Below are 25930 nucleotides of genomic sequence, written 5' to 3'. Positions count from 1 at the left end.
ACTTTCCAGTTTTTGTCAAGGCACCTCCAAATGAAGCACACGTTTAAGATGTACATGAACACCATAAAAATGTTAATATTTAAGGTGAGAGCATGGTGAGAAAATAGTGTTTAATCACATGCTGCTTAAACTGTGTGCACAGGTGACATCAGTGCAAAACAAACAAAAATATAAGCACTGAACAAACAAAATAGTCACAAATGCCTCCATCAGTACAATGTGTAAAAGCTTTGGTTTCTATTATAATTACACGTTTGACATCATCCGATTGTATCAAATGTATTATAAGGCCAATTATTCCTATACACTCAACTATTCATAAACCCAACTATATAAAGGTAAGTAATCTGATAATTAACATGTATATCTTTTAATCATTGTGAAATGCACTTTCAAAATCACCTTTTATTAGAGCTGTATCGCAGTGAGGAAAGTGTAGAGCTGTGTCCTGCTATTCACTGCCTAAGTATGAGTAAATAGGACAGAAGCTCATTAGCATCTTTTATTATCCAATTACAAACTCTGCCCGCCTAATTACCTCCAATCAGCAGGGAGAAGAAAATGATTGACTTCCTGGAGGACAGGAATCACTCAGGACAAAAAGGACAAACTGGTTTTCAGTCACTTACTGGATGGAAAGTGACTCACAGGAAGTCAGACCATGAAAGTATATATACATTGAAGGCAGGAACTACTATTTCAGTGTCTTTGTTTGGACTTGAAAAAATGTATTACCACAAATCCTCTTAAAGCAATACCAACACGCTGTAGAGGAAAGGCCTTTACAACTTCATTTGTTTTTGTAGTATTCAATATTAGATCTTTTACTTGTCAAAACAAGTCATATCTGTAGTGTGAAATTAGCATGTAAGATGTAAATAAGCCACTCCTCATGAACCAATGTAACATTTTCACATGGTCTATTGTACCTTTGCAAGGTTATGTTGTTCTGTGGATTATGTTATTGAGTTTGTGACAGGAAAAGATAGGAAATAATTTTTAAACAGCTGCAGAAACAATTATCCTTCATCAGGGGATGAAGGGCAGCCACTGCACAAGGTTGTGCTTATAACAAAGCTATGCATCATTATTAGACAATTAATTACTCTGTCATCAACACTACCAGCACCACAGTTCTACTGGGATTCAGTCAGCTTTGACACCACTATCCATAACTGGGGAGCAATGGAACTTGTTTCAGGATTCAGAATTCGACTAAACTTTCACTTCTTTGCGCAAAGTTGCTCAGATTTACTTCTTCTCTCAGTTAGTTTTGAGTTTTTGAAAGATGTCAGGAAAGGCCAGAAATAGCACTGAGCAGGCCGCTGGGACGAGCTGTTGTTTACAGAAAGTGACAGGGATGAAGGACCTCTGTGCTCTGGTGCTGGGCCTGGAGCCTCAGGGGTGTGCTAGCACTGCTTCTGTTGCTGTTCTGGAAGCTGCAACACACATAAGAACACACGTACATGCAGGCCGGCAAACTTATGTGCACATAGACACACCAAACATGTACAGTATTCTCTGTCTTTGTTTCTATCTTTAATACACATACACGCATGAGGCTTCCCTTCGTTCTAATCTTTTACCCCACACAGATACACACTCACGACACACAGCCTAAACAACTGCAATAATGCTTGTTTCAAAACTAACAACCGCACACCGTCACGTGAAGCCACTATGTACCTGTATATTTTTTTCATATTGACTTCACCTGCTGACTATACAGGCTACTGTCTGGAGTCAATCCAAAACCTTGTGATGTAGTTGTGTGTGTTTGTAAGTTACACGATTTAGCATCAGTTTAAGTAACTGTGGTGACCTTAACATTGGGGTCAAGCCAGTCTACAGATACAGAGACACCACCATGTAATTTCTTCACTCTGGTCAATTGCAGTCCCTTGACTGCTGAAATCAGAGAAAAAAAACAAAGAAATAACCACAGTGCAATACTGACAAATTCTGTTTAATATTGTGTGATACTCTTCTCTTAAAATACAGTCTTTTCTGAGGTAGACCATTACAGTTCAAGAACATTATTATCATTTTTAAAACAGACATCAAAAAAGACATGAAATAAATACTTTCATGTACAATATGCCGCAAAAATGAGGTAGAAAATGTACAATAACCAAGAACAAAGTTACTGCGATAACAGATCAAAACATGTAAAAAATAAAAGCTTGTTTTGTTGGACAAACTGTCGGGAGTAGTGGGAACAACAACAAATCAAAATGCTGTATTTCTATCTCTAAGTCATCATTATTATTTAATTTCTGTAACTACATGTGAATAATCGCTAGCATTATCTAGACTGTGCTGCTTGAGGCAGGGGTTGTTCTGTAATTTGTAAATGTGTTTTCAGTTTCTGAGACAGTGATCAGTATGCACAGTGGGGGTCACTCTGATTGATCTGGCTGCATGGCATGACTGAAGCCACCAGCTGGAGAGGGACGGCTGCACTGTGATATAGGGTTGCTGGACATCAATCAGACCACTTCCACTCCAGAGGAATGGTATAAGGGAAGGAGAAGGAGAAGGGGGTGGGTAGAGGATACAACACCACATGGCCACGAGGGCAATCCAATCTAATGAGATTGCACTGGGGAGAGAAAGAAAAGGGGAAAAATAATGATGAGGGTGGGAGGGAGGGAGGGAGGGAGGGAGAGACAGAGGGGGGAAAGGGCAGTAGGAAATATTACATCATTCTGTGTATACCTCCTCAGGACCATGGCAACAGTCTAATACGTACGACCTCTGTACCTGCAGTCCAGTGACCGGGTTTTTCCAGCTTGTTAAAACAGAACTGTAGGACTGGTGGAAAAGGAGAGATTTGTCTGGATTGTCTACATGTTGGGTTCATCCACAATATGTACACATTAACTGTGAGTTTTTAGACTTTGGGATTTGCTGAAAGGTACATACAATGACTTATTCTTTAAACTTTTTTTGCATCTGTGTTTTGGTTTGCTTGGTCTTTTTGGAAGGTATTTTGTGCTCAGATGTCACTGTGAGTGTACATGTATGATTGTGTGCATTAAATTGACATTTTCAAATCATATTTTGCAGCCATAAAACTATAAACAGCAGACATGCATATACAGGATATGTAAACACTAAATAACACAGAGATCTGCAAGCAGTTTGTCCAACAAAAAAGGAATATTTTCTGTACTCTACATAGCATTTCTTGAAGACAATCATCACTCCACCATAAACTACAATAAAAATAAAGGATAAGAGAACAGAAAAGAAAACATATTTATATATTCATATATAATAATACATGGATTTATGGCATCAAATATCCTTTGAAATACCTGAATTACATTCAATGTTACTCTTTGTAGCATATTCAAGTTTCTCTCCCGAGGTAAAAGCCCAGCTGTAGTGGGTATTACACGACTGTCAGGTTTCTCCTCGGTCCTTTATCTCGCTCCAAGCCACTCTCTACTAAGACCCTAAGATTACATACATTCTTTAATTTCATATTTCTGAGGTAAAGAAATTCTTCCTGAGCATTTCAAACAAGACTACATACTAAGAAAACAAAAGGAGTAAGTGACACGCTGTATGAGAAGCTGGTTGTGCAGGTGGGTACATTTTGTTCTGTAAGTTGGATTCTCAGGAAAACTGCAGCCGATGAGGAATGTGAGATCAAGAACAAATGTATGTGGAAGTTAAGGACAAAAACCCCAAAATAATAATGAAAGTTGTCCGTGAATTGTACCATTTTAAGTGTGAATATAGTACTATTGGTGAGTTAAATGGAAATACATGTTAAGTATTTCTACAACCAAACATGTCGAGTGTAACTGCACGGCGTTACTTGAAATACTGAACTCCTGGGAAGGACAGCAAAATGTTTGGATTTAATAAAAGTCATTTGAGTTTCTTTTTTTCCCCGGAATAGTAAATACTAACTGTTTTGATTTGGTGGGAAGCTATTGAGAAGGAGTCATTTATTGTGATTTTGAGAACCAGTCTGTTTTGAGAAATATAACAACCCTCACTGCTGATTATGCATTTGGTTTGACGTGTTTTTGGTCAAAAACTGTGGTTTGCTGAAATGTTGCTGATCCCAAGCCCTTCTTACTGAATAATTAGTGACAATCCAATGACTAAATCAACATTAGCATAACATGGAAGTGGACTTGCAATAAATAGGATCCTGAGAGTAGCAGTCAAAGGGGGGATTTTCCAAACCCTGATTATCCATAATCTTGGACCACGTCACCTAGCAACAAATAATTGATTTTGTCCTGGACCAAGGCTAATCAGGATATCTGAGAGTATCCAAATAGTATATAATCTGATTTTCCCATTGGCCAAAAGACTAATACACTACCCTACTCAACAAGGCCTATTCATCTTCCTTTTCTTTGGGAAAATAAAATATTGCGGATATTCATATGAAAACAAAAACAGCACACCATGGCATGCTTCTGCCAGTAAAACAACTTTGTCAGCTCTCTCGTATTGATGAGCTTCTCTGGCTCTGTTGGCTGCATAATCTGTAATTACAAAACAACAACAATACATTCCCTTGGCTTGCCATATCAAAGCAAAGACAGGGTCGTAATGCAGTCCGAGTGCAGTGACTGGCTGCGTTCTCAGTGGTTATACATCTTGCTCCACTCTATACAAGTGTCCATTTCTTTTGTGGTGGTGTGTGGGCGCACCTTGCAGAAGGCATTCTCAAAGTCTGTGAAGGCTGGGGGTTTGGAGGATGTGGGGAGGCCATGCATGGCCCCAGTGGGGGAGGATGCTGAGGAGAGTGCCTGCTGGCTGAGCTGAAGCAGCTCCCACACTGAGAAGCCCTCTGTGCGCTGCAGCACAGCGCTCAGCTCCCTCTCGCTGCAGCCCTGGGGTGACAGCGCCTGCAGCAGCACCTGCCTGCGCATACCCACATCTGGCAGGCCAACGTGATACCGCTTGGCAAAGCTCTGATGAACTGCATCTTGCAGCAGATCTGGCCTGCCAGTGGCACATACAAGAATCACCAGACCTGTGGTCCCCACCTGGGCTTTCTCCAGGGTGGTCAGCAGTGTTTGCCTCAGCCCCTCCTCTTCCATGGCTTCCACCTGGCTGAGCAGCACCACTGAGAGCTGCCGTGCCCCTGCCACCTGCAAAAGAGACCCCAGAATGTACTCTGCCTCAGCCTTCCCTTTAGAGGCCAGCATGGCTCCACTCAACCGGTAGAAGGAAGCCCCCAGCTGTGAAGCCAAAGAACGAGTCAACGTAGTCTTACCCCCTCCCCGGGGGCCAAAGAGCAGGACGGTTCTTGGTGGCCGCATCACTGGACTGGGCCTCAACACGGGCCACAGAAGGTCCTCCTCCAGGGCAGCCTTGACATGGGTGAGCCCAGCCAGCTCGCCCCAACCCAGTGCCGGGCTGCAGTCTAGTAACTCCCCATTGACAAGGTCCAACAGTTGGGGGTCTGGGCTCTTCACAGTTGGAGCACACAATGGAGAGCGTTTGTGGGCCTGGGAGCGCTGCTGCTGCTGCTGCTGGATGAAACCCTGCTCCGCCACGCCATTTTCCCCTGTCATGCCTGCTGGAGGGCTGTACTCCCCTGCTGCCCCATACTGAGGAGATACCAGGGGCTGGGAGGAGGGCTTACTGGGCTTGAAGGTCTGAGGGTCTGTGCTGCCTGAACTGCTGAAGCCGTTTGCCCGGCACTCTGTTTTGTCATTCACACTGTAGGGTGAGTTTCCCCCAGCCTTCAAGGGGTCATAGCTATATTTCCTGTAACGAGACCCGTCCCCGCTCACATCCTCTTCTACACTCATCTCGAATGCTTTTCTTTTTAATGTCCCTCCAGACTCAGATGTCCCAAGGTTGGTGCTCTGGTAACTATAGCTGCCTCCTACCACTGTGGGCCTTGAAGGAATGGGAGTAGGAGTTGGTAGACCTGAGGGCAGGTAAGTTGCAGAGGGGTGGCTGTAGCTGGGACCAAGGCTGGTCTGGGGAGGGTATGTGCTGGGGGGGTAGTTATAGACAGGTGTGGTAGGGCTATAGCTGGGCACCAGAGCGGGGGTGGATTGGAGAGTGTGGAGGGAGGCAGGGGGAAGTGCTGCACTGGGTTGAGGACAGTACCCTGAGGAAAGATAGGTGCCATTGTAGCTAGAGGGGTACTCGTTGGAGCCACTGCAGGAGCTGCTGCCACTATAGCCAGAGTCTGAGAGGTTACTGTTTACCACCGACACACTGCCAACCCCTGGAGGGCCAGCAGATGTGGCTACAGCCTTGGATCCTGAGAGGCTGTCATGGCCTCCAGTGGGAACCAGGGAATAGGAGGCATCAGTGCTGTGCGTCAGTGGCCAGGACTCCAGCTCAGTCTTCTGGCCGTTGAGCCCACCAAAGGCCCCTGGCTCTGGGTAGGTGCCCACAGTAGGTGGCCGATCATATGGTGAGTCCAGCACGCCAACATACTTATCAGCATAGCGCTTTAACAGGTTGGAGGCTGTGAGAGCAGAGATGTCGTCATTGGCCCAGGCGTAGTTATAGGAGCTGCGGCTGCGGCCAGCGTACAATTCCGACTTGTGGGCTGGAGAGGAGGTGGTGGAAGAGACGTCCAGGTGCTGCTCAGGCCACTGGCTGAGAGGCTGGGCATGCTCTGGGTTCCAGTGCATCTTTAACAGACCTGACAAAAGAAACAAACAGGGAAACCAGGTCATAATTTCCTCTAATTACAATTAATAAATAAGATATTGGTGGTGTTGGAGAGGTTATATCTTAAAGAACTTGTAGAGCTTTGTGATCATGAAATGAATCCATTTCGGTCCATATAGCATCTTTATCAATTAATTCCTAGACAGTGCAGTGAGTTTAGACACTCTTCTATGACTGTTTTTCCCACTATCCTGTACACAGTGACACATGGTCTGAGGCCCTACTCTCCAAGCAGTCAGTGACAAGAAATGGCCTTTCTTCTGTTTGGAAAGGAATCTTTTTCAGTGTTACCATCATGCATGTTAGCAGAAGGGGCTCAAATTTCCCAGAGAGGAAGGCAAAGGGGATGTGGAGGGAGAAAGAGAAAGAAGCAGAAAGAAAGAAAGTGAAAGCAGGTTGGTAGGTTGGATGTGTTGTTTTGCAGTTTCCCAGCTTATGCTGGAGTAGCGATAAGATCCCACTACTATTCCCCGTACTGCTAAGATCTGCAGGTCTCCCAGAGGAGCTATTGTTATCTCACCGTGCATGTTGCTCTGAATGCCTGCTCTCTCCGCCCTGCACCCCCACCTACCACCCACCAATCCACCCACCCGCAGTACAACAGAGCTCCAAAGGCCCAGTAGCTGGCTGGACAGAGGGAGGGAGAGGGGAAAGAGGGTGTGTGTGTGTGTGTGTGCGTGTGCGTGGACAGTGGTGTGGAGAGAGTGAGAAAGAAAGAAAGAAAGAAAGAAAGAAAGAAAGAAAGAAAGAAAGAAAGAGGGGGTTGGGTTTGGAATTGCAGCATAGTGTGCTATTCATCAGCACAGTCTCCCATGGAACATTGGGAAAGTGGAATGTCTGTTCCTCTGGCTGACTTCAGCACTGGCTGAGGTCTGATTGATCATGGCTGCTACGCACCAAGCACATCGCAGAGCCCCCCCCCCCATGTCACGTCATGCAAAGGTCTTATTTTAAATAAAATATTCGACTGGCATTGCATTTGAAATGTGTGGAACATGCATATGCTTGGCAGGCTAACAACTTCTTTTGGCCAAATGTATAATGCATCTGCTCAGTTTTAGTGTTTGGATGATTTACCCTCTCACACCCATTTTATAGCGTTTCTTTATGTTCAACTGTGAATTTTCATATTTAAGAGTATGTTTATGTGTATATTTGCCAGATATATCACAATATGATAGTTATAGCATCGTCTATTTCATGAAGACTAGCACTGCCTCTTGCCGAGGCATTAGCTTGACATTCCACACATAGCTTGGCATTATTGAACTGTCACAATTTACCCTGAGGTGAGGACTACTCCAGCCAGAAACAGGGAGGTAAAAAGGAATAATATGGCAAAAGCCATCATTACTGGCCTCTCTGCCTTTCCTTCAGTGGATGCCTGATGATTCATTATTCATGGCTGTCTGTGTGTGTGGAGCCAGGCTTCTTATTGCCATTTCAATCAAATCTCAATATCCACAGTCTGTGATTCTGCTGCTGCTCTCCTGCTCTCTAGCTCACTCCTAAACTTTGGCCTCTTTCTTTACCCACTTTCCAAACCTCCCCATGTGTGTTTTCAGATTATGCCATTATTTATTCAGTCAGATGAGACCAGCAGACCAGATGGCCGTTGGATTATCATGTCCTTCATATTCAAATCCACTGAGTTCCCAATGGCCAAAACCAGTTCAAGTGCTTCCCTAATCTTCAGTCAACCCACACAAGCACACACCCACCGCAAGAAGATGTAAAGGAACATTCTCACACTCTGTTCCCTTGTATTTTTACAAACATGCTGAAGACATTGTCTTGTCCACACCCAGATGACCATATATTTTTGTGGTCTGACTTGCAGGTCTTTGTCCGAGCTGCAGAAACCATATATGTCCTACAGGCCCTTTCCATCTGCAGCCCAACCAGTTTGTGAGCAGCCCCAATAATGGGGCCTGTGTGTGACAGAGATGGATGAGAGCCCAGGGGAGCTCATAAAACCTGCAGCGGGGAGGGAGGGATGGAAGAGGGAGGGATGGAGGGAGGGAAAAGAGTGGACAGCAGGCGCTTCGTCCTCTCTAAGCGGACTGGAGCGGACATTAGAGGACTCAGCGAGGCGGGCTAACTGCTGTCCACTCCATCATTAGAGTAGCACCAATAAGGAATAGACTCTCACACTACTCCCTTGACCAACGTAATGACCAGCTGCTCATACCTGAAGAACTAATTCACTGCTAAATCTGAGAGTAACTGCTTTCTATAAGTCTTTTTAAAAAAAGTGCATTATACTCTGTAATGCTTTATGTATGTACACAGTGAGTTAGATGCTATTCACCCCAATGAAAACAGCAGAGCAGTTTAGCCGTTTCCATGTAATTAGATCTTGCCTTCTGTTGGATTATGGTTTTTAGAGCAGTAGCTGCTATCCACAATAAACTGAGCAAGCTGTAATCTACACTTCTGCTTAAATCAGAGCCATCATGTAAATTAATTCACTGGAGGGGCAGGAAGAAAGCTAAGATTAGAAGTAGGAAATCAGGACAATGTGGACATACTGTGGGTAGTAGTGCAATCATTAACTTCAATATATGTTTCGATACGATGCTAGATTGTAAATTATCTTATACAACATAGAAAAAAGACAATACACTGCTAATATAATTTGTGAATTTTGTAACCCAGATGCGAATATTCATGCTGCAACCTTTACTTATATCATGATATTTCCCTTTCCTGCCACACCCCCCGTCAACTCATCTTACTCATATCAGAGGAAGATTATCGATAAAAAACACACATGTTAAGAATGGACAAGGACATCAGTATGTTTTAAAATAAAAAAATGTTTTAAAAATTGTCTTCATTCAATTATTTTGGAAGCTTTTGTTGCCGTTGTCAAACTAAGTAATGCTGTTCTGTAATCCAGTGACAATTGGGTTGGAAGAGTATTTAATATATTTTATTTTTATCAGTTGCACTGTTGAATTTATGGTAAACAGAAATCTGTTGTGATGAACAAGTTAAGTATAGAAAAATATGTGACTGCTTTTCTATTGACCGATGGCCTTACTTCTGCAAGGAGGTTGATAAGAACCTTGTGTGTGTGTGCATATGACACTTCCCACTGTGTGTGTGTGTGTGTGTGTGTGTGTGTGTGTGTGTGCGCGTGCGCATGTTCTTGGCCCCAGGAGAGACAGATGTTCTTCTGCTGAACGCCTTACTGTCTGTGCGGCCATTGTGGTGGACGCCCGTCCAGCAGACGTGCGCGGCTCGGACAATCCAGTTGGCCCTGAGACAAAGCCTGAAGGATCCTATTGTCAGGGGCCTGTCTAATTATGGAAATCTTATTAATCTATTCAGCAGCAGTCAACTGACAGCTTTTGTGTCAGCCTGGGATTTATTGAGGGACCTGTGTGAGCTGCATCCTATTGTAGGAGTGTGTGATGAAGACAGTGGCACGGCTCTCTTTAGCAGAAACCAGCTTTACTTTGAAGAGGCCCTAAAATTAGACCACTTATGGCTGATGGGGAGTCTGTTAGGTTCATTTGTGATTTCTGCCCTCAAATGCTTAAATCTGCCATCTACAAAGTCACTGAATCTCATGTTGACTAGGTGAAACCGAAGTAGCTTTTGACCGATAAAGGCTGGTAGTGCTCTAGACTGTGTTGTGGTTTTCTATAAAAGAAGTATCAGTGGGTGAGGTGAAACGTTATCTTGGCAGGAAGCCCAGAGGTGGACGGCTCCAGTGCCGTTTCACAGCTCCCCTGAGGTTGCTTTCCCCTTCTCCCTTCCCGGCACTTTTGTTTGCACTGCCCCGAGGAACAAAACAGACATGGATGCAACAACCCTTCTGGGACAGCATGCTATTAAACTGTGCCGATTGTGAAGAGGCCGCTTGTAAACAAGAGAGCTGTGGATCAATCCAATCAGGGCTCTATTCAGGGCTGAGCTCTATCCCCACCCACTGACCAGAGAAAACTACTAGCATCAGGGAGAGCAATGTGCTTGTACGTAGATCTATTAATCCTGTGATCCTCTGTTCCTAATTTCTTATACAACATTAATAACAAGAGCTTTCATGATGCAGACCTGGAGATGGTTGCTTAGCTGGTCAACTTCACAATTACAAAACATACTACACCAAGAAAAAAGGCAAGCATTTACCGCAAAATTAAAAAGTTGTTCCGAAAGTCATGATAAATTTTCTGTGGAGAAACTGAGCAGCCAAACCGCTCTTTCTGCTCCAAATGAATCTGCTAGCCCCAAAGACCTCTACAGTAAAAGGGTCATTGTGTCTTTTCAACAAGGAGGTAAAATATGTTGAAAGAAATTCTAGGGTGTGAATTCACTCTATGCCGAAAACAAAATTCTTTCAATACTTCTAAACAAAACATTGCAGAGGGCAGTGTCAAATTATTTTGAGAATGCTGCTCCGGCTGTTGTGGCAGTATGTCAGGGATTGAATTTAGACAACATCTCAGAAACAGCCACTTTAAAGAGAAAAGCTTCAAATGAATGCAGTTACAATAAAAGGCACACAGCCGTACCAAAGGGGAATGACAGAAAGTGGAGAGTAGGGCACTCTGTGTGATAGACACTATATTTGTGCTGATAAATCATAAACTTGATGCTCTTATGACTGCATCAGTTATGTATTCAGTGAGTGCAAGCTGATCAATGACTTATTGGATGAAACTCCTGCTTGCTGGACATAAATTTGTAGAAGAAATGATGACTTTCTTCGGGAATCTTTAAACACTTCCATGCATTTTAGACATATCCAATAAAATGCTTTAAACAATCAAGAACTGAGTTTGGTGTACAAAGGGAGAAGCATCAGCAATCAGTATCTGTTATTTATCAGAGTTTGTTATCTTGATTTGACGTTCACTCTTGAAGCCCCTTAAGTCCTCTGTTCTCAAGTTCATTGTGATTTATGACACTAATATCAAGCAGGACATTCTCACTAGGCTGTGGCCGTCCTGCCGCTGCATACTACCTGGTCTGTCATAAAAACACCAATCTGAGAGGCCAGCCACATTTTACAACGTGGCAGGTGGAGACAGTGGAAAATTGTCTCTGGATGTTCACGCACTTTAGAATGAAATACACATTTTATCAGTTTATCTTGAACAGTTTGTACCAGCATTAAAAAAATTATGATGAATTCTTCACATATATTGTGGATTATGTATGTTTTACTATACTCATCTTGCAAAATGTCAAGTTACCTCGTAGAATATATTACCCCACAGATGCTGAATAGCCTCTGTTATCGTGTGGGTTATCACCAAAAAGCTGTTAAAGGAAGTGCGAGGTCAGTCCTTGAGACCCTTCCCAAAGCGCCTTAAGACAAGGATAATGCACACACCGGACAACAGGGATCATAATTTATCAGACATGCATAATTTGGCATTGCTAGGGAAAATTATTTTAAATCTATGCATTAGTCACAGGGCTGCTATCAATCAAAAGAAACACAATCCCACACACCCACTCTGCCTCTCACTCCCTCTGGCTCATCTGCTCCCTCTTTCACGGCCCTAAAAAGATGTAATAACAGAAGAGTGCTGGAGCTCTAGTGGGGAGTTTTCACACCTGCTGCCCAGAGCACGAGCAGACGCAGCTCTTTTCAAGCACGCCTCACCAGTCCAATCCCAGGAGAAAGGAGCCTATCTCCTGCAGTGGCATTGAGGGATGTCCTCTGTGTGTGTCTCTCTCTCCCTCTGTACCTTGTTTTTAATGTGGATACAGCTATCTGTACTCCATGTATCAGAATGACTGTTTGACTTACACTATTTTTTGTTTCATCTCCCTTTGGGGATGTTTCAGGCCAGCTGTCAGAATAGTTTTTGTCAGCATATGAAGCTAATATGGTTTTATTAGAAGAGAAGGACAATATGACATCATTGTATTGAGTATTTTGAAGATATGCAGAAAACAGAATAATAAAATCATACCGCCCTTGTCTGTAATAAAATATAGTTAGGATAAATGACAATTATTGTTCAAAACCAGTCAATAAACAGAATAAAACAAGCTTCTATGTGATAAATCTCCAATTCATTAGCGGTGAAAGAATATTCAGAGTGTCATTAAAAGTTGTTGTTTTGCAGGGTAGATGGAGAGGAGCAGTAGCCAAACTACTTGATGGCATTTGTTAAACATTGATTAATTGACAAACATGTTTAGAATTGCTAATGATAGTGCAGCAAAAAGCAAATTCCCATCTGAGAATGTGCTTATTTTACAGCCCTTTTCTCAGCGCTCTCCAAAACTAGAAAGCTTTCGGAATAATTGTTGGATGCGTCACTTCATGCTCGTAATTTTAGAAACAACTCCCCCATCCCCCGTGCCTGCTAACGCACGTCCACAAATGGCAGAACCCTGTCCACCCCCCCTCCCCTTCAAGAAAAACAGGGTCCCTATTTTCTGACTGCGGGCTGGCTTTAGGTCATTGTGTTCACTAATATATCAAAGAACAGCTGTCCTAAGGCTCTGTGATGACCAATCACCCCTTCCATCTGTCTCACTTGCCCAATCTCTGTTCTATCTCCCCCTCTTCAGCTCCATCTTTTCCTTGCAATCTCCTTTCCCAATTTCTCTGCTTCTCCACCTCTCTTATTCTCCCTATTCCCAGTAAGCATGTTGCATTCCCTCTTTTCAGTCTAAATCCCCTGGCCCCTCTGTGCTCCCAGCATATACTCTCAGCACATGGACAGCTCTAGGATTAGTTGTTTTCTGTTAGAACGCATACAAATTAGAGAAAGCTCAATATATTCAACAGCCACACTTCCCTCTATGGCAGTGCATTTTATGATCACTGCACTGCAAACACCTAATGGCATAACGATTAAAGTATGTTATTTCTCAAGTGTAGTCATTTACTAATTAGCTGTGCTGGTGTGAAAAGACGTTGTGACTCATTGTCGAGCTCTGAATTCTGCTGCCTCAGGAATCCAGTGAAGTGTTGCCATCCAAATGAGCCTCACCACCTTGCTTCTTAATTGGGCCCTTAACGGGAGGTCTCCTTAATGAGCTGATGAACCCTCAGAGAGACAGAGCACAGGGCCAGTGGACTCACAGGGCCCTGGGTCTCTAACCTTTTCTTGTGGACACAGACGCATGCAAACACACATATACACATATACACAACAACACACACACACACTGGGGGCTAATTAGAGCCCATTCACACCCTGCACTAATGATCCCGGCTCTTATTCACACACACTTTAGCAGGCTGTGTGTTTACTAAAGGGCCTCACAGGCCCCTCCACTGCACCACTCATACCACTCTGCCTACAATAGGGATAGACGGTGGCGCAGCACTCGAACCTGCTCCTTCAGGGGCCAGGATGAGATCTACTCCTTTTTTCTATACAAACTACTCCATGACTTAGTCGAGTCATTCACAAAGACACTCGCACAAAACATAAAAACACAGCCAGAGAGAGAAAGGAGAGGGGTCAATCAGAGGAGAGCTATAAAAACTGCCAGATCTAGACTCCTGTGTGTAGTTGCCCTCTCTCTCTCTCTCTCTCTCTCTCTGTCTGTGTGTGTGTGTGTGTTGTTTTAAAAGAAAAGGTATTGCTACACCAGCGGGGGCCCCCAGCAACAAGAGTTAGGGGACTCCTGGGTTGGCGGCCTGGGACTGATTTAAGAGTGTGTTTGAAGTGCAGATTACAGATTCTTTGCACCAAATCCCTCCAGGAGTATCCATGGCCCCTGGAATCTCTCTCAGGTTTCTTCTCAGGTCCGGCTGTGGCTGCTCGCCCCACCTTGAAGTCCTCTGGACTGGCCGGAGACGAGGACCAAGGCCGGACACGCCAGGGAAGAATGAAACAGACACTGGCTGAATGTGGAATCTTTGTAAGAGGAGTCCTGATAACAAAGAAGTGTGTTGGTGAGTGGACCTGCCCTAACCATGTGTCACCATGTGTTTCTGCAGGGGCAGAAATGCCTACAGCAGGATTCAGAAGTAGCGTTGGGAAGCGGGAATGCTCCACATTCCCACAAAGGGGATTCCACCATGGAGGTGAGAGTCTTCGCATGTCCTGCACATATGCAAAGTCCCTCACAGTCGGATGTTTGCTCAGCAGAATCATGACTACAGTCTTTAACTAAAACTGTTTTGCAGAAGCTCTGAAGAACAGAGCTACCCTGAAAACCATCAAGCTGCTGGGCAGAGCAGATGAAAACCAGCATTGTGCAACCTGATCATAAAAGAAAATCACACACAAAGGCTAGTACGTAGTGTAAGGGAAGATTCCCATGAAGGACCAGCAGTGTGCCGTCACTGAAGGCATGCTAACTATTCCACCAGCAGTTTGTGACATTCTTGGACGTGCTGTTCACTTAGGCAGCAGGGAGAGTGCGTTCAGTCAGTACGGACTAACAGGGTGCAGGGAGCTGATGGAACGACCAAATTAACAGGTCTTGATGGAAAATAGCACAAGCATGCATGCTCTTGCAAATTAATGGTCCATCAGTTATATTTGAGCAATGAGCCTAATAAACAGCTTTTATTGGGAAAAAACACAACATGTTCTGGGAGAACTGACGTTAAATCAACCAAGAGCCACTTGAGAGGATGTTTTTCATAACAACACATAAGGTCAACTATTTGTTTGGCTGGCAACAATTCGAAATTCCATTCATCTGAATAGTGGTCGAATAATAACATTGGCTATTTCAAGGGTGAAATTTACAAAAAGCAAACAAAGTGTCATGGTTACTGTCAAACATCCGCTCATGATGCTTTAATCTGGCTGTTTTGTCGAGTTTGAATTCTCACACCCACACATTTGCCTTACACAGCCTCTGCAATCCATTTTTTGGATAAGATAACAAATTCAAAGTTTTTGCCATCCATTATGAAGTAATATTTTTCAAATTAACCATTCTGTTTGATTTCTCCCTCTTTTCTTGTAATGGTCATGCCGATAATGCTCCTTTGACGTGAGTTAAAGAGCTGGGAAAAAGGGACTCTTGAGGCCGAGGCCACAGAGGCAGCCCCATGCTGGCTAGCAAACAATGCTGTTTTGGAGAGCCAGAGCACTGGACTCAAATGAAACCTGGTGGGAGGGTGCAAAGTAGGGAGGCCAAAACTGGACACGTCAGTTATTAGGTCAGCATTGAAGGGAGAAAAGACAGAGATGGGAAAAAGGTTGGGAGAGCATGAGGCAGCGTGGGTGGTGGAAAGTCCTGAGCTGTATTGGTAAAATGACACTGGCAGAGCCAAGGGGTTTCTGCTGCTTAAACCATCAGCCCTCCAACCTCCCTCTGTCCCTCTTCCTTCCCCCATCTGTGTCTTCCGCCTGGTGATGAAACATTCAGACAGGGCTAGTGCCCAGGGTTTAGCATTTCCACAGTGCACGTCAAGGAAAAAGTCAGGTTTCTGTACTGAGGATTTTTCACAGTTACCTGCGCATTTTCCCTTCAGTTTGCAAACTACAGAACACAATGTCCACTCCAGCTTATTTTTGGAGGGGGCATTGATTCAGGCAAAGTCCAACTAAGTCAAGTGGGGCTGTTCAGAGTGACATAGGGTAGAGAGAAAGAAGTGTGTAGTGTACTCACTATAGGGGACAATAGGACTCAGCATTCTGTGTAGCTGGTCTCAGTAGGGAGGAATGCTGTTTTGTGAATGCCAGCTAAGGTTAGCGTCCGTCCGGCTGTAGTCCATCACTTGCATGAGCTCGCACTGACAACAGAACAGCCCTGAGAGAGAGCGAGAGAGAGAGAGAGAGAGAGAGAGAGAGGGGTGAGGCAATTACAGGCTGCTGCACAATGTCTGGACAAACATGTCAACCAACCCTTTCACACAAGCTCACACGGCAACACAAACCTAAACACACACACACACAAACCAGTATTCACCCAGAGTATGATAGAATTACTGACCAACCTGAGAACCCTATCAGTGTAACAAAAACAGAGCTCACACACACACACATGGTCTGCCAAATTGACGCACACAACGGTATTCATTATAGGCAGGCATTAAGCTGATTGTGAAGCTGCGTTCAGCCTCTAAAGAGGGCTTTCTAAATCTGCCTCACAAAAAGACTCATGCATACCATTGCTCCGTGCACTGGGGCAATAAAGACTGAATTCTTAGCTAACCAAACACTTTTGGAGCTTCATAAGCAAAATGCAGAGGCAAAAATGTTTCCTGTAATGACTAAGTTTCACTTTTAAAGTTATCTAAAAAATTATTACACCTCTGTTTGAGGTGTACTGAAAATTTAAATCGTACTTTTCACAAAACAAATGAATTTAACCCACTATGTATTTTCAAAGGTAAGGCAAAATGAAATATAGTCTATCTCAATTCTGGTTTGAGTTATAAATATCATATTTTAATCATGCACAGATTAAAGACAGTTTAATCCTCCAGTATTTATTGTTTTATTCTGACATGAGGCACCTCTCTAAGCAAACCCATGAGATTAAAACAACTGTCTAAAAATGTTTGTTTTTTCATAACAGCCGCTTGGGTTATTTCTTCATTCTCTGGACAAAAAAGCACAGTTTTTATCGACATTGGATGCTTAAAAAATATAATGTAAAAACAATAGAGATAACTGAAATTGTCTTCCAGTTTTTTTTTTAAATCTGTGAAGACATTTTTAGACACAAATAAACATGTAAATGTATCTGTAAATATACAGTTCATCTATCCAAGAAAATGTGGAGCTACTCTATTGAAAAAACAAAATCACAAGCAAAACATCATACAATCTCTAAATATATAAAACAACTTAACAGTATTTAACAGTAAGAATGCAACATTAATGACATTTACTGCTTTTGCACATAATTACAGCACATTATTACAGAGACTTTATCTTTCTTAGTATGTATAAAAACAAACAACACGTTAGTAACCAAATTACATTCACTCATATACAATTCACATGGAAGAGAAATTACGCGCTAACCACACGGCTGTCCGTGGACACCAACAGGCTTCACGTACAACACTGCCTCTGACTATGACGCCCTCTGCTCTAACTGACAGCCAACTTTTAACACTCAGCCCAGAATAACTAACTTTGCTATAGCAGCAAACCACAGCTTCCACAAACACAGCCCTGTCCTTGCACAGTTCAGAGAGAGGCTGAAAGGAGAATGCAGAGTTAGGAGGTTTGGTTTGCTCAGTGAAGTGTCTCATGGTCAGTGGCCAAAGAGGAGAGCTGCTGCAAAAAAACGCTCAGCTCCAGCCCTCTTCCAGCTTCAGCCAGCCAGCGGAACCAAGTCAAACAGCAGGGAAAGCAGCGGGCTATGACAGCAGATCAACACAGAGAAGACAGGCAGCCTTACCTATTCATGCCTGCATGTCCTTCATCAGATCTGAAAGCGCTACGATAATCCCTGGAGCAGACCAGACTCGTGTGTGTGCACTGCTATGCTTTTTTTCCACATATGGGACACAACTCAACTCTCTCTCTCTCCTTCCCTCTCTCTCTCTGGCCTGTGACAACAGAGTGAGCACTCAGCTCCCCTCCCCCATGGATCTCCCATCCCCCTCTCCCTCCCCTCCTTCTCTCTCTTTATGCTAAAAGTATTTAAGTAGGGAGAGAGAGAGAGAGAGAGAGAGAGAGAGAGAGAGAGAGAGAGAGAAGGAGGGGAGGGCAGCAGAGAGGGTGGGGGACTGACCAATCATGCTCTGAAGGAGAGAGAGGGCGATCATACTGAAGCTTGGACACAGAGGACAGTGGAGAGAGAGAGTTTTTGGTTGGAGGGAAATGACCAGGGTAAGTTTGGTTTGCCCTGGGAGGATTAAGGCTATATTCACACCAAATCAGGCGTTGCGGTGAAAACGCCAGTCCTTCCATTCATTTGAATGTGTGTAGTGTGCTTAGGCTGCGGCAGTGGGGGACCGCAGGGAATGCCGAAAAACAACACAGCAGCCCTGAGGCGAAAAGTTGAAACAGAATCAACTTTTGGAGAAACGCATCCCGATGTCAAGCTGCGGTGGCCAATCACGTAAGCCAGCAATCAGACCGGAAGATGCCCACAGGAAGAAGAACCTTGTTTACCATGTGCACTAATCGTTGCAACGCCTGATTTGGTGTGAAAAGTTGCCTTCCAACAATTCCAAAGCCGCCACACCAACACGTCATGTCTTCTGTATGTAAAACATTTAGAAATAGAAAACAAGACAATGTGGTAGCAAGCAGCCAGGCATTTACTGATACTGACTGAGCTAGCTCAACCCCTGGAGACTTCTAATAATAATAATAATAAACTTTATTTGTATGGTAAATGGACTGTACTTGAAAGTGCCTTTCTAGTCTTCGGACCACTCAAAGCGTTGTTCACCCCATTCATACACTGATAGCAGGTGCCAACAAAGAAACTAATCATTCACACACACACAGAAGGCACAGCCTTACCCAAGGACACTTCGACTTGTGGGCTGGGGGAAACTGGGATCAAACCGCTGATCTTCCGATTAGAGGACAACCCACTCTACCTCTGAGCCACAGCCACCCCATATAGCACCTTTCATACAGGAAATGCAGCTTGTGTGCTTTTCAACAAAGAAATTACATAGAATGAACATAAAAACAGGGATAGAATGCCATAATTAATGTAAAATAAGCCATAATTAATTTAAAATAAGATGGAAAATATCACTAAAATCACTAGTACTCCAGAAGTCCTTTCCTCACATGGCCCACACTACATATCATGGTCCAAGGGGGTCTTCTCCCAGAACCCAGACATTTGAGTCACTCAGTGACTCATAAAATGTATTACAGGAAGAATGTTAAAATACAAACTCAACAAGGGTAGGCAAACTTCTTAACAACTTATAAGGTGGGGAAAAACAGCATCAGGCAGGTGCAAAGTAACAACAAAGCATGAGCTTACTTCGACCAAGAAACCATTAAAGTAATAACAAACCACATAAAATCAAAGATGCTGCAGGAGTTCTTCCTCACATCTTGTGGCAGCACTAAGTGCACTGCTGCTGAGCAGCACTCCAGTCCGCTAGCGAGGACATAATTCTGCACTATTTTTCATTTTTAAATGGTTTGTGTTGAATTTCATGGAAGAGACATATCTTGGTCATTTGTAATTTGGGTAATTCGTGTTTTTTTGCTTTACACCTGCATGACATTTTTTTTCCTACTTAAGTCTCTAAAAAGGTTGCCTACTATCTGCTGAGTTTTTTCAACATTCGTCCGAATGAATTTAATGACTGAAATGTTGGGTTCCAGGAGATGGCCATCAGGGCTAGTCCTCACAGCACCCCCTCACACCTTCCCAACACTAGACAAAACCCAGTGATTCCTGAAAGTAGGCTTACCAGTGGCTAGAAAGTCAGTTAAGAAAACCAACGAAGACAACCTTGCAGTTACCAGAAAGTGTATTCCTCCTTTCTTAGGGCAAGCTAGCCACGTCCATTCACCACCAGCTAAGTCTGTCCATTGAATGCACATAGATGAAATTGATCAACCTCCCATCCAACTCCTGGTAAGACAGCAAACAAGCTGAACCCCCAAAAGTGTTGAAGCAATGGAGCGTTACTGGGATTAGTAACTGTTACCCTTACACTTCTTATTACAAAGTAACAAGAAAGAAAAAAGTAACCACATTACTGTAACGGTAATGATGACAACAATAAATATTACACAAATAAGAAAGGAAGGATTCCAGCCATTGTATAACAAGCAATCTCTTTTTAGCTGATTAGGTTTCTGGCATTCACAGTAAAACTTTTCAAAGAGAACAAAATCACAAACCTTAACAAGCAATAGTTTTAGTAAACACCACAATAAATAGTGTTAAATATATTTGATGTGTTTATGATCCAATATTCATGTCACCCAGAAATGTTTCAGAGTTTCATCTATCTCATGGTCAGTGCTGTTTCCAGTTTCATTTACTCGCACACAGCTGTCAGACTGTTTTTAGCGCCACACTGAGGGCCACATGGCCCAGTCATCTCCTCCTGTTACACGGTGCCGTTACTCCAGTCAAAGCTTTCCTGTTCGCTGCTGCACAAGCTACAGTATACCACCCACACCCACACATACACACAGTCCACCACCTGAAAATAGAGTGGGACTTTGTGATATATATGTGTGATATACATATATATATGTTTGGTGTCCTGAGCATCCCATGCACTTCATCATGTGACAGCATTATGGAAAGTGTTTGCTCTCAGAGTAGCTTGGAGGCCTGCTGACATGAAATTAATTTTCCTGTACTGTAGCCATGCGAGTTCATGATGTTGTCTGGTAATATAACTTTCTCACATTTATCATTAAAGGATCATTTTGGTTTATTACAACTTGCGTATTATTTTCATAGTTGTTGCTCATTCCTATCAATAACATTAACATTATACTCACCAAGTTAATTAGTAAGATCTAGGAACGCTGCAACATTTCTATTTTAAAAAAAAGCGGTTTTAAAGCAGTCTTAAATAAAATGGAAGCAAACTGTCCATTATAAGCATCCATCAGTTTACTGACCAACTTCCTGGTTCTACTTTGACCTACCTTGACGTGCAGTTTCCTGAGCAATGTTGGCTTGTATTCAACCTATCTAATCACCTAACCGCTCATGTTTCTTTCCCTGTCAGACTTTCTTGTATCAATGTCAGTGTGTTCCCAGGTCTCAACAATTACTTTAGTGAGTACAATGTTATAACAGATAGAATCGATGGCCTAAACTAAAAAAATAAAATTCAAATTGTAATAAACCGTCATTATCCTTTAAACACATGGCCTCTGAAAATTCTTTTGTATGACATGTGGGTTGAGCTATTTTAGGAGATGCCCCAGTGATCAGTGACATGGCTCAAATTGGAATGTAGGGCAATAAACCCATTGGAGAAAACACTGCAACTCATTAGAGTGGTTACAAAACTTCACACACCCAGTGAGTCCCAGTTCAGAACCACAATTAGACTCCTTAATGTTTTCCCTAATATGGGATCCCCAATAGATTTGCTAATGGTGTCTCTGTGGGGGGTTAGGTGAGGGTACGGCTGAGTAGGGCTGTTGAAAGCAGACAATTCTGGCGCTCTCTCTATCACTCTATTGCCTTATTAGTGCTGAGGCAGCAGTGTGTGGACACAGGCAGCGTGCTGAGCCCAGCACTACTGAAGCACAAAGACTTCAGGGCCCCAGGACACGAGACAAGCGAAAAACTGAGAAAAATAAGACCGAAAGAGAGTTTGAATGAGACAGAGCAGGTATGCCTGCACAGACTAGTTTCAGTGTCATATGAGTGATTTTGACAGGTGTCAAAAAAGATCCCCCCCCCTCGACATGCATTAAGATATTTCTGCACACTTGTGACAGCTCAGGCTCCCTAAACGTCTAGAGGACATTCAGTCCAGCGGACACTGGGGGACATGGGTTACTGTCAAGACTGGGAGGTTGCGTAGGTGCCTGATGGTTGGAGGTTAATGGAGAGATATGAGAGACAGACAAAAGAGCCATGGCAGGCTGAAAATGATTCCTGAATGGACAGAGGGTGCAGGTCAACAAACTAGTGTTTGACCTCATACTCCGGGGCATGTCAACTCAACACCTCCAATCAGCAGGTTGTTCGCCCATAGATGAACTGTTAGTGGGTCAGCTGGTTTCATCGAGCCAAACTGATGAATCAGGCTTATATTTAATTAGGTTAAATGAAAATCTGCATGCAGCACAGTCCCACAGGGTGATTAGCTATGCAAAATATCATGCTTAACGGCTGTATGGACATAGTTCCTCAATTGAGAGGGAGTGAGTCAGAGTTGTAGATCTACTATGAAAGTACAGTAGAATCGACCTCCTGCACTCCTTCACACCTAACATCAGAAAACTGGCAAAGTTACTTTTAACTGCAAAATTGCGAAGGCTAGTGCAAAGTGCTAGGCCATGTGTGTAAGGACAGTGACAGTGTACCCCACCTGTCATATGTGCATAGTGTGGTTGGATGAAGTGGATTATAAATATAAATAGGAGGGGTGTGGTGATCAATATATTTTCAGCCAGTCACATTATATGTGTCATACCACTCGAACAACTGGAAATGCACGGTCCAAAGAATGTATAAATGATGTAACCAGTGACACTGTTTGCGTTTGTAGTATCTTACATAAAAATATGTTATTTATTTTAAAAACATTTCGTTTTTCAAAACACACATTACATGTCATTTCCTGTATTCCCCCTCCTGTGACAGCATGTCAAAGCTCAATGAAGCACGAGTGTTTAAGGAAACAATGAGATGCTGAAAAGCAAAACATTGACACTCCTGAAAGTTGTGTGCACACTTTACCTATGCTGAAGAGTGTGTGTAAGGATTATGCATGCTTTTACGTATCTACAAACAATCCACAAATGTCTGTGTGTTGGTAGTGATAATCAGTTCCAGCCTCCCAAGGTTGGCCAATATCATTTCATTAGAGCGGAGGAGCGAGTGCTGGGGCTTTGGCCGAGATTAAGGCAGAGTGAGAAACTCTACCCCAGGTCCTGTTGCGGGGAGGGCTGGCCAAGCAGTGGAGGAAGGGACAAAGTGGACGGGGGTGGGGTCAGCAGGATTATTAGTGGGAGGTTCAGCTGTTTATTATTCCAATTCTATCTCTAACAGCTGAAAATTGGAGCAACCTGGGGATCAATGCAGAGGGGTTAAACCCTGTGGCATGGCTCCACACACTGACAGCGCTCTCAGATACTGACGCAGCACATACACACACACCAGAGGTCATTCACAAAACTTAACAGACACATCAGATTTACCGCTCTGAAGTGATAAGACACTTGCAGACTTCACAGGTCGATGAATAGGTTCACACTTCAGACGTGGGTGAGCGTTTGAAAAACATAAGGCTACGTTAGTTGGCTGCTAAAAGCTCGAGGTTTCGTTGAAATTCTATTGAGTTTCCTCTTTCAAGCTAGAGCAATGTTTCTGCAAAGCCTCAAACACAATTTGGTATTTGTAGCATTTACAGAGAAACTCTCTTCACCTTGCCTTTATGCTGCTGATCATGACCTGTGACCAGAGGGGAACTACAGAGAAAGCCAAACAATCGCTTTATACACGTTGGAACACTGGCTATCCACCTCTCAATACATCCTTTGCACACATGGACTTTCTCTGTTACATACACTGTTGGCATGTGCCTGTAATGTCAGCGGCCTCTTGTCACGTCCATGCATGTTGTTAATCTGGAAAGGGACATGTGACACTGGGAACTGCGAAACTTGAACTTTCCATGCCATGCAGGCATGCAGTCTAAGGGCATGGAAACAGGTCTTTGGACATATGGAGGTCAAGGAGTTGAATTTAGATTTTAAATGGGCTTCTAGCTGTTTCAAATTACAATCTAGGTGGGCATTTTGTGTTGCTTTAGTGTCTTAGGTTTGTTTTCTGTGCTGAGGCAGTAGGTAGGCTAACAGGTAGACAAACTAGATAAAGGAGAGAAGGTGCTGACAAGACTCAATCCTGATGCAGTCGAACATTAACTCCAGATGTGGACATCTTCACATCAGCTCTGTAGATCAGTTACAGTGTTTGCTGGCATTTGAACTAGAGCTCTTGATGCCTCGCATGTCGATTTGAAATGAAAAGACCTACAATCACGAGCAAAGAAAAGCAATTAGAATGTAGATAGTGAGTGCTGCTTGTGGGATTATTCCTTAATGTTAACAGTAGATTAAAACCTATTAAAGTGTGTGTGTGTGTGTGTGTGTGTGTGTGTGTGTGTGTGTGTGTGTGTGTGTGTGCATCCTTTCAGCCTGACAACTTTAATCTGTAATCAAAGACAGTGAGCTAATCCTCTATCTGCAGGACCTAACACTAGTTACTATCAATAAGACGCTAAACATGATTTAACCTCAGAGTTCCCTCAATCCAGCTCCAACCCCTGAACTTTGTGTGCGCACACACTCGTGTAATACATGACAGCCATTTTCCCCTTGACTCTACAGAGGCATTTTTTTAATCAAATATAAAATAATTGATATATCTACTGACATACACTAGAGGCACATCTCTCTTCATGTCCTACAAATGAGGGCAGGTTGATTAAAAATGATAACTGATGCAAAACAGAACCTTGCTTACTGAGGCAAGTTGTAACTTGATGCTACAAGTCACTGACATTAATTTGCAAAAATGCTTACTTAATGAAGATGATTTCCTTAAATAATGACATGCATTTATTCACTGTGAATACATCAGCTGCAAATTGCATGAATGTATTCATTATTCCAAATATCTTCCAAGGGATTCACTATTTTGGCATAAGGCTTAACAATGACTCACAGAGTGCCCTGTGCACTTTCAGCCTACTCAGCTGGTTGAAAGAAACTTTATCCTTGGAGTTTATTCACAGTCACAGAAGTGTTGCAAATAGCAGCCGTACATTGGCAAGCTGAAAATGAAAACTGACCAAAACAGACTGGCTTCAGTGGCAAGCACCTAGCAGCACAAATTGCCAACTTTGTCAACTGGCTGTTCCTAAAAATGTTACCACAGTTTGGTGCAGCTATGTGTCAATTATCACAAGTAAGAACATCTCACTGTTAACTGAGATAAACCTCTGGCTTGTTGTCTATAAAATAATCTATAGGATATTGATCAAATTACCTCTATCTGGCCACTAGAATGGTGCAGGTACGTGTGAATAAAATCTCACTTAATTATGGCTCATTCGCCATCCTCTCAAACCAGCAGCTATTGACAGATGTGTTTGGCATTAAATTGATTGAAAATTGATTTAATTTTGAAAAGACAATTCATATACATGTAGGGCAGGCATGAGGGAAATCGATGTTTGTCATCTGCATGCAAAATAGAAGAGTGCGAGTGAGTGCATCCAGTAACACTATGACTTCACTGGGAGGAAATATAGGAAATATGAGTTTTATAAATAAGACAGTGGTAATTTGTGTGGTTGCATCCATGTGTGTGCGCATATTGATACTGCACATGCATGGAAGTTTGAGTGTAATAAAGGGAGGAGAGGGGCTCAACCCAGACCACACAGAGCCTGGCAGAGACATGAGGAAAGGCAATTTCAAGAAGCTCACACACACACATACACACAGCTGTAGATAAGTGAGGAACTGTCTGCTGAATTAGATGGGATAAGTCAGGTAATGTGTAACCACTCCAATTTTCTTTAAACTCTGGCTTCTTAAATTTTGTAATGACTGAGGCCGAGTCGCTGATGTAGTATATTTTCAGCTCAGAATCGGTGGACCTGTTCGGCTCAACCTCAGGAAAAGGAATTAGTTTCCCCTTACGTGATTGT

General features: G+C 43.2%; 1 protein-coding gene across 5 annotated transcripts; it reads right to left on the bottom strand.

Moving 5' to 3' along the window:
* Positions 1 to 1950: 1950 nt before the first annotated feature.
* Positions 1951 to 18156, bottom strand: fignl2 (fidgetin like 2). 5 transcript variants are annotated; one of them, XM_044209639.1, is made up of 4 exons: positions 17980 to 18156; positions 16234 to 16374; positions 4990 to 6646; positions 1951 to 4918 (listed from the first exon to the last, which is right to left on the bottom strand). In XM_044209639.1, exons 2-4 carry the CDS (start codon positions 16256 to 16258, stop codon positions 4699 to 4701), a joined length of 1902 nt encoding a protein of 633 aa, XP_044065574.1. In that variant the 5' UTR covers positions 16259 to 16374; positions 17980 to 18156; the 3' UTR covers positions 1951 to 4698. The 5 variants fall into 5 exon arrangements, with proteins under 5 accessions (XP_044065574.1, XP_044065570.1, XP_044065571.1 ...); XM_044209635.1 differs by having other exon boundaries at positions 1951 to 6646; positions 17980 to 18155; XM_044209636.1 differs by lacking the exon at positions 17980 to 18156 and adding an exon at positions 14339 to 14535 and having other exon boundaries at positions 1951 to 6646; positions 16234 to 16371.
* Positions 18157 to 25930: the final 7774 nt, after the last annotated feature.

The sequence above is a fragment of the Siniperca chuatsi genome, linkage group LG10 (genome assembly GCF_020085105.1).
Source record: "Siniperca chuatsi isolate FFG_IHB_CAS linkage group LG10, ASM2008510v1, whole genome shotgun sequence".
NCBI classification, from domain to species: Eukaryota; Metazoa; Chordata; class Actinopteri; order Centrarchiformes; family Sinipercidae; genus Siniperca; species Siniperca chuatsi.
Note: the sequence above shows the minus strand (reverse complement) of the source record. Positions and strands in the feature narration are given on the sequence as shown.

Excerpts from the sequence above, each read along its gene's own strand:
- fignl2 (XM_044209635.1), bottom strand. The coding sequence starts at position 16,258 with ATGCTGAGTCCTATTGTCCCCTATA. Across the intron at positions 6,647-16,233 it reads GAGTCCTATTGTCCCCTATA|GTCTGTTAAAGATGCACTGG; the intron begins GTGAGTACACTA and ends TTCTTTTGTCAG.